The sequence below is a fragment of the Doryrhamphus excisus genome, chromosome 17, assembly GCF_030265055.1.
Source record: "Doryrhamphus excisus isolate RoL2022-K1 chromosome 17, RoL_Dexc_1.0, whole genome shotgun sequence".
Lineage (NCBI taxonomy): Eukaryota > Metazoa > Chordata > Actinopteri > Syngnathiformes > Syngnathidae > Doryrhamphus > Doryrhamphus excisus.
This window is the reverse complement of record NC_080482.1, coordinates 17,309,895-17,318,997: the sequence shown is the minus strand read 5'-3', so window position 1 is coordinate 17,318,997 and position 9,103 is coordinate 17,309,895. Positions and strand designations below refer to the sequence as shown.

Below are 9,103 nucleotides of genomic sequence, written 5' to 3'. Positions count from 1 at the left end.
TGGGATGGACAAATAACAGCATTTAAATAAAGTAACGTAGCAGGGGCGAATAATGCAATAGTTACTTTTTTAAGGTAACATGCTCAACACTGAATATTTGACACCCTATTAAATCATTGGAATTGTTCAATGGTTTAATACAGCGCCCGCATTTTGGAGATGAAATTATTTTCAGCCCCATTTTGATGAGCTTGTTGGGTATCGAGACACAGATCTGACCATTTATGAGCCCGGTGACATCATGATGTGAAAATTACATGAGTGAATTTCCTCCCATCACAAACTTTGGGTCATACTGATGATTTTTCTCATTTACAGTACGCATTTATCAATTACCATTTTTAAACTACAACCTGTTGAAATAGTAATATCAAAACTGAAGGGTTAATAATGAGACATGTTCATGGGAGCAATGTCCGCTCTCCTTGGGATGGCTGCGTCTTCCAGCACATGACGTGCTCCAGTCCTTAGGTAAAAATGCTGACAGAAAACCAGGATCTTGTTTAGTCTTTGTAGCAAAATTCTTCTGTCTATGAATAACGCTGAGACGAGTGATTAGGGACGTGTCATGTTAGTCCGCCAGATACAATAATAATATTGCTGTAGCCTGGTTAATATACAAGTCTGTTATAAAATGAACATTGTTGGTGTTTTTTTTTTGTGAGATCTTTGTCACGATGTGGCCGTTACGCCCTCATGACAGCTCTTTTAGTTTCCTTCTTTGCCTCTGTTCTATCAGTATTTTTAGTTTTTATGACAGCAATACAATGTTGTTTACTCAGTGTTTTTCCATAGTCTTTACTAGTGTTTGATGTAAAATTAACAACAATTTTCTGCAAATATTATGTGAAAAAAAACAAAATACCCATGTTGATTTAAAAAAAAATTTAGCAAGTTTGACAACATTCAAGCGTATGCTTTCTGTAAATTGTTACAGTTTACAGTCTATCCTGTAAGAATATTTACACTTCTACTGTAATTTTTACATAATTATTCTGGCAACCACAGCTGCCAGTTTTTTTTTTTTTTTCATAAAAACTACGGATTTTTTTTTACAACGTGTGCCCATGCCCTTATTTTGTCACTACTTCCTTTGTTGTTCGCTTTCTAGTTTAGTTTCTCCTTGAATGCTTTTATTTTTGTATTCACTTCCTGTCTTGCCTGGTTTCCGTTTCCTATCTCCCACACCTGTTTCTAATTTCACTCCATCCTATTTAGTTCACGTGTGTGCTCCCACCGTTTGTTGTTTTTTTGTCATTTGTTTGCCTTGCTAGGCCAGTTGGCGTGTGTTCTGTTTATCTGCAATCATTATTAAAAAAAAACTATTTAATAGCTATTAACTGTTAATAGCTTCATGGGGAGATGAAGCCCCATGAGGCTTCGAACCATTTCAGTCAACTGGTTCGAGATTGGATTCATTTCTTGAAGCTTCATGTGCAAACGACACCACCTACTGGCCTGGGATACAATTACAGGCGGCTGGATCTTCATGTGTGATGCATTGAATGCTGATCTGTTTTGGCTCTTGGAAATGATTATGTACTACAAAAAATGTATAACCAAATGATCAATCTACAAAGTGTAAGTGTAAAGTGTAAAATATACAGTATATATAAAATACTGAACGTTTTCTTGTCCATAAATGCCATGTATTATGTGCTATGGCTAGCTTCATCATGGTTTTATGTCACCTCGCTGGCATGGGCTCAGGGAAAGTGCTTGTGTAACTTGGACAGAATATGGGAGATTTAATTGATTTTTATTCAATAATAATTTTTTCTTAATTTTTGGTTTAAGAAAAAATATTATTATTTTTATTGTTATATATATATATATATATATATATCAACAAGGGTCTCATCGTCTCTTGTTTTCTTGTGGCTGATAAAAACGTGTTCTCTTTCATTTGCACAATGAACATAAGTTGTGTTAGTAATACTGTAATATATTACTATTATAATGTGGTACTATTAACCTTACCATGGATGGGTGAAGGGCCAGTTTTCAGCTGGCTCCATATCTTCTTTCTCTGAACTCCAAACTAATGTAACCATAGTAACCAAACCCTCCAAACTATCAACAAACACTATCCACACGCACACAGAAATAATGTGTTTTCTCAATGATGGGACCAATTTTTTAAATGCAATTCCCCTTTTAAAAATTTTATTTTTTCTGTTTTATTGTTACATTCTATATTTTAAATTGCAAATGGCCCTGTCACCACCGGCCTGGTGTGAGTATGATGATGAAAAATGATAATTGCAAACCCTGAAGGCCCCGTGCGTACTTCCCATGTCAACCTAAATGACTCATTTCCAATCCTTTCCTGACCAGTGAAAGCATCAGCGGTGGTTGTTCTGTAATGCTAATTTCCCCACAGCACAAATGGATGCTAATGTATATCCGGTGTGCTGTTGGTATCTCATGTCAACATCTTTTGCAAGGCACTCATCCCGAGTGCTCTTGTGAGGATGTGAGGACGTCCGACATTCTGCTGTTACGCTAATGGTCTCGTTCCCTCTCGGAAAAATGGTACGTTCTTTTTGGAAACTTTAGACTGAATAAGGTGTTGTTCTGCATGATTTGTGGCGTGCGTGTTGTCCTTTGTCCCAAAATGTGATTTCATCATGGGTTGTAATTTGATAGACGCGAGGGTGACCGTATTCGATACTCAAATGATACTTAGTTTACTACACAGACGACACAGATTCCAAGGAAGAACACTGATTCCAAAACCAGCAGAACACAGGAACTCAGGACCCTGAGCTCGCATGCTTAAGTTGTGGAATGCAATCCACAACTTGTGCAGCCAATCCCAGGGCATATATAGACAAACAACCATTCACACTCACATTTATACCTATGGACAAATTGGAGTGGCTAATTAACCTAGCATGTTTTTGGAATGTGGGAGGAAACCGGAGTACCCGGAGAAAACCCACGCATGCACGGGGAGAACATGCAAACTCCACACAGAGATGGCCCAGGGTGGAATTGAACCCTGGTCTCCTAGCTGTGAGGTCTGTGCGCTAACCACTCTACCACAGTGCCGCCCTGGAGTTTGATTAGATTATTAGTACGTAGTATACACCTTCCCAAGTATCAGCATTTGAGACCAAACATGAGGTGTTTGGGGACCCCTGCAAGTTAAGATATGCCTAAGATATGCCAAAGATATGCCTAAGATATGCCTAAGATATGCCTAAGATATGCCTAAGATATGCCAAAGATATGCCTAAGATATGCCTAAGATATGCCTTTATTCGTCCCTCAGTGGGGAAATTTGTTTAAATGATTGCTGGGTTGATGGGCTTCCATGTGTTTATGTTTGCACGCATGCAGGCTTTGTTGTAAGACGCAGGCTACGCGTCCATGTTGACAGGGTGGTGATCGGAAAAACAGGATTCGCAGGATTCTTGTCGCTGCGTGCAAGTCAAGTGGGACAGCGCAGGAAGAGGGGAAAGGGTGTGCATGTGTAACGTAAAACTGGATTATTCTCTTAGGAGTAATGAGTGGGCTGGAGCAGCAGAGGAACCGAGGGAGGAGTCTGAGGGGAGTGCACCAGTCCAAGGGAGGGGCACGGCTGTTTTTGTCTTGAGCTGGAAGACAGTCCTCAGCTGACTCCAGCGAGACAATCCACTTTTTCATTCTGCTGTCTCTTCTTTTCCGGTTTATTCCTTCACCCCCGCTGGCACGATGGATAAATTCCAGACTGTCCTGCGCTTCCTCATGAACCAGAAGGCCACCATTGGCTACAGTTTTATGGCTCTCCTTACAATAGGCGGGGAGCGAGTCTTCTCCATGGTGTCTTTTCAGTGTCCCTGCAACCACGACCAGAACTTTGCCTATGGGCTTACGTTCCTGCTGGGCCCCGCTGCTGTGCTGCTGGTCTTGGGTCTGTTCTTCAACAACAGGTTGTGGAGGCTTTACACGGGATGCTGCCTCAATCCCATGAAGCTATGCCCCCGCGGGAACTGCTTTGGCTGCTTCCGAGTGCTGACGAGCATCTTCACCGGGGCGTGCGTGGCGCCGTTGATGTGGCTCTCCGTGGCTCTGCTCAATGGGACCTTTTACGAGTGCGCCGTCAGCGGTCTGGATGAAAACGTGGTGGTGGATCTGTTTTGTAAAAACAAAACTATGACGTGTCGGGAGGAGCTGGCCCACGTACCGTGTGGCAGGTCCAAGTTGTCTGCTGATGAGCGCATGGATCTGCTGCTGATGTTCAGAGCTCAATCTCAGGTAAGGAAAGTTGATCTCAGTCTAGTCATGTACAGCCGTGCTTACAGTAGACCTGGACCTGGACCTGGACCTGGACGCACCCTCGCTTTAGTGACGAGACACAACAAGCCCTGACTTGCAACGTGGAAGGAGACAGAACTCTGCTTGTCAACTCGGTTCTATACAACTGAAAAATAACATGAGCTTGTTTTGGTAATGGTTTTATTTTATTTTTATTTGAGATTATGATTAGATTACTATTATTAGTATCAACTCCACTCTTTGCTCCTTTTCCCATTTTTGCTGTTCTATTTAAACATTCCAAATATGTCAACTTTCTTAAATAATCGTGGCAAATCTTCTACTTGTGATATTTTGACTTTATTCCCATAGTATTTTAACTTTTTTACCAACGTAATTTTCCAAAAATGACAAATTAATTTTGTTCTGTTTTTCATAACATCACAACACCTTAATATTACCACTCTATGCCAGAAAATACATTATTTTATTTAGCGTATTCTTATTCAATTACAACTTTTTTCTTAATATTTTGACTTCATTCTCATAAAATGACAGCACTTTATTCATTCCATCAGTTATTTTTCCAACTATGTTAAGTTTCTTCCTGTAAATTTTCTTTTTGTAACTATGACTTTATTTCCATATTATTTCCACTTTATTGTCATTATGGCCGAGTGGTTAGCGTGCAGGCCACACAGCTAGCAGACCTGATTTCGATTCCACCCTCGGCCATCTCTGTGTGGAGTTTGCATGTTCTCCCCGTGCATGCGTGGGTTTTCTCCGGGTACTCCGGTTTCCTCCCACATTCCAAAAACATGCTAGGTTAATTGGCCACTCCAAATTGTCCATAGGAAGACAGCTGGGATAGGCTCCAGCACCCCCGTGACCCTTGTGAGGAAAAGCGGTAGAAAATGAATGAATGAATGAACTATTTTAGATAGTAGAATACTATCTAGTATTCTACACTGGTCACTAGGTGTCAGGAATGTTACATTGATGACCAGACGCCACAGGAAGTACTCATGATCATGTGACTCTCCCAATTGCCATACAATGTCTTATTTTTTCTTATTATGGCCAATATATTCCGTAATAGGAGTGTAAAGGTGACTATAGGGGTGCTATTTCATGTCTAGAGAGCTCCAATGTTAAAATACGTATTTAGTAGATCATTAACAGGTTTTCAATGCACTAATTATAAAAAAAAATTCCATCTATAAACTAGGAATCCTAAAAAATCAGTAGATCAGGGGTGTCCAACCAGTACATCATGAGCTGCCAGTAGCTCCTAAACACGTTTCTATTAGCTCTCCAGGCTTAGCTACTTAGCTACTTGCTACTTATTCATTTATTATCAACTCCTATACCCACTATATTAAAAAAGGGATTCCTTCATAGTTAGGAAGCACTTTGGGCATGTGGCCAATCACAGTGGAGTGGGTGTGCCCGGAGGCGGGTCATTGGTGGAATAAATTAAAACAGACCGTTTTAGCGGGAAGCACAAATCCAAGGAAATACAGCTGCAATAGGTGCAGATTCTGCAGAATCTCTAATTTTTCTGCGCTGGTTATTGTGTGTAGCTGCTCTATAGGGGTCGAAAACTAAAATCATGCTGTTTGGTAACAGCAGAAAGGACACGCACCAGCAAATACAAATAGACCATGTGGACATTGAAAGGTGAACAAAAATCAATTTCTGGGGATCACAATAGATGAAAATATGAGCTGGAAACCTCATATTACAAATATACAACATAAGGTGGACAGAAATATTTCAGTATTGAACAAAGCAAAATTTGTTGTCAATCAGAAATCACTCCACACTCTTTATTGCTCTCTGGTTCTACCATATCTTACTTATTGTGTGGAAATATGGGATCATAACTATAAAAGCAATCTTCACTGGCTAAATGTACTGCAAAAAAGGTCAGTAAGGATAATTCATAATGCCGCCTACAGAGAACATACTAACTCCTTATTTCTAAAAATCAATGTCATGTCATTGTATGGTCATATCACCTTGTACTTCGGTACGAGGTACATTATTTAAAAAAAAACAAAAAAAAACATTAAACTGTATTATGGAAAGCAGGAAGTGAACAAATGTAACAGTTAGTGGTTGTAAAAGTACCAGATGGAGGGGTAGGATTTAATAAGCTTTGCTTCTTCCTACTCCTTTTGGACATGTGGAACTGGGAACTGATTATGGGATGCACTCAATTGGAATCTGATGCATGTTCAAATGAAATCAAACCATTACCATTACCATTACCATTACCATTACCATTACCATTACCATTACCATTACCATTACCATTACCATTACCATTACCATTTCCTGTGTATTGAAGCATCATGTCCAGTTTATTCTTCCTCTCCAGATTCTGGGCTGGTGCATCATCATTATCGCCGCCACTGCCGGGCTTCTTGGCACCTGCTACACTAACTGCCGCTCCAAAGTCAGCTTCTTGCAGCTCACCTTCTGGAAGCGCTACATGGAGAAGGAGAAAGAGCACTTTGACACCTATACACTCGAGTACGCCTCCAAACTGGCGGAAAGAAACTTGAAGAGTTTCTTTGACAACAAGGATCCTGAGCCATTCCCTTTCCCCAACCACAAGGCTTGGGAGGAGATCTCGGCGCTTTACACCTTCTCCAGGAGCGAGCAGTATTACAGCACCCTGCAGAGGTACGTGGAGAGGGTAGACAGGGACTTTACACCAGAGAAGAGACCCGTCATGGACTTGGAGCGTGGAATGGAGATGAGCTAGAGCAGAGCAAAACAGCAGACTGATGAAACTCTTCCAGGAATGAAGAATAAAGACTCAAGACGGGCACGACTACAGATTACGGGATAAATCTGTAATTAACTAATTAATTCAATTTACTGCATTTTAATCCCATTCAATCTACAGTATCATCTGGAAACGAACAAGTATAATAACTAACACTAATGCAGGGGTGTCTAAAGTGTAGCCTGGGGGCCATTTGCGGCCTTTCGCTGTTTTTTTTTTAAATCATCCAGCAGCACGTTCTAAAACTATAACAGTAGAAATGGAAAAATCAGCAATTTTCCAAGAATACAGTAAAAATTTTAAGATTTAAGAAAGGTTGAAATGTCACGAGAATACATCCTGGCTGTCGCCCGCCTCTTGGTTAAAGTCAGCTGGGATAGGCTCCAGCATAGTCCACGACCCAAGTGAGGATAAGCGGCATAGAAGATGGATGGATGGATAATGTTAAAAGAAAAATTCCATTTGACAAGAATTAAGTCAAAATATGACGGGGAAAAAAGTTGTATGCTATTAAAGAGAATACTGTAATGCCGTTTTAGTAGCGTGGAGTTTAAAAATTAAGGGAAAAAAATCTTACTTTTAAAGTCTTAGTTTTGGGGGAAAAAAGTTATGAAAGTAAGGGAATAAAGTCATTATTTACATGTAGACCATTTACACAGATTATGTCAAAAAAGATAACATTTTGGATATTAAAAACAGCCAAATCAAGACGACAGTCAAAGTAGAAAGAGGAACAAGTTGTAATCAAACAAGAAAAAAAATCTAACCACAATAAGGTCCTAATATTACGAGTAAAGATAAACAAATAATTTTAGTAGCATAAAGTATAAATATTTAAAGACAGCCGTTATTTTCTTAAAGTTGCAATAGATTACAAATATTTGTCATTTTTCTAAAAGAAGTTATGACATTCATTCATTCATTTTCTACCGCTTATGCTCAAGAGGGTCGCTGGGGGTGCTGGAGCCTATCCCAGCTGTCTTTGGGCGAGAGGCGGGGTCCACCCTGGACTGGTGGCCAGCCAATCACAGGGCACATATAGACAAACAACCATTCACACTCACATTCATACCTATGGACAATTTGGAGTGGCTAATTAACCTAGCATGTTTTTGGAATGTGGGAGGAAACCGGAGTACCCGGAGAAAACCCACGCATGCACGGGGAGAACATGCAAACTCCACACAGAGATGGCCCAGGGTGGAATCGAAGTCGGGTCTCCTAGCTGTGTGGCCTGCACGCTAACCACTCGGCCGTAATGACAATAAAGTGGAAATAATATGGAAATTAATTCATAGTTACAAAAAGAAAATTCCCAAAGCTGCGCTTTTTTAAAAGAATTATTTCAAAGTGGCCCTCACTCATAAGCACTCATGCGCTCCCAAAACACTGCAGTTTGCAAGCATGCAAACTGAGACACTGCAAAACGTCAATGAATTGAACTGCTAATTTCTAGCAAAACTCACCTGTGTTATGTTACATGTATTGAAAGATTCCTCCTAATGATGGTATTTATTTTTGCACTAAACATGTACAAGCACCAGGCAAGATGCTTAAGAATATTGTTTCAGAACAGCAGACGGTCATTAAAGTGATGATGAGGCTGTCAGGATGAAATACTGTTGTGTTGTTAACCTGTTTGAGCCATTAAACAATTAAAAAAACACTTGTGTCATGTTCTTAAATGGGACCTATTAGGCTCATTTTAATGGTAATGGTAATGGTTTGATTTCATTTGAACATGCATCAGATTCCAATTGAGTGCATCCCATAATCAGTTCCCAGTTCCACATGTCCAAAAGGAGTAGGAAGAAGCAAAGCTTATTAAATCCTACCCCTCCATCTGGTACTTTTACAACCACTAACTGTTACATTTGTTCACTTCCTGCTTTCCATAATACAGTTTAATGTTTTTTTTTGTTTTTTTTTAAATAATGTACCTCGTACCGAAGTACAAGGTGATATGACCATACAATGACATGACATTGATTTTTAGAAATAAGGAGTTAGTATGTTCTCTGTAGGCGGCATTATGAATTATCCTTACTGACCTTTTTTGCAGTA

At 39.9% G+C, this 9,103-nt stretch overlaps 1 protein-coding gene across 1 annotated transcript; it reads left to right on the top strand.

Annotated features, from left to right (window-relative positions):
- Nucleotides 1–3,541: 3,541 nt before the first annotated feature.
- LOC131105337 (calcium homeostasis modulator protein 5-like) lies at nucleotides 3,542–8,678 on the top strand. The gene is made up of 2 exons (XM_058053348.1): nucleotides 3,542–4,242; nucleotides 6,626–8,678. The coding sequence occupies exons 1-2, from the start codon at nucleotides 3,700–3,702 to the stop codon at nucleotides 7,013–7,015; spliced, it is 933 nt and encodes a 310-aa protein (XP_057909331.1). The 5' UTR covers nucleotides 3,542–3,699; the 3' UTR covers nucleotides 7,016–8,678.
- Nucleotides 8,679–9,103: the final 425 nt, after the last annotated feature.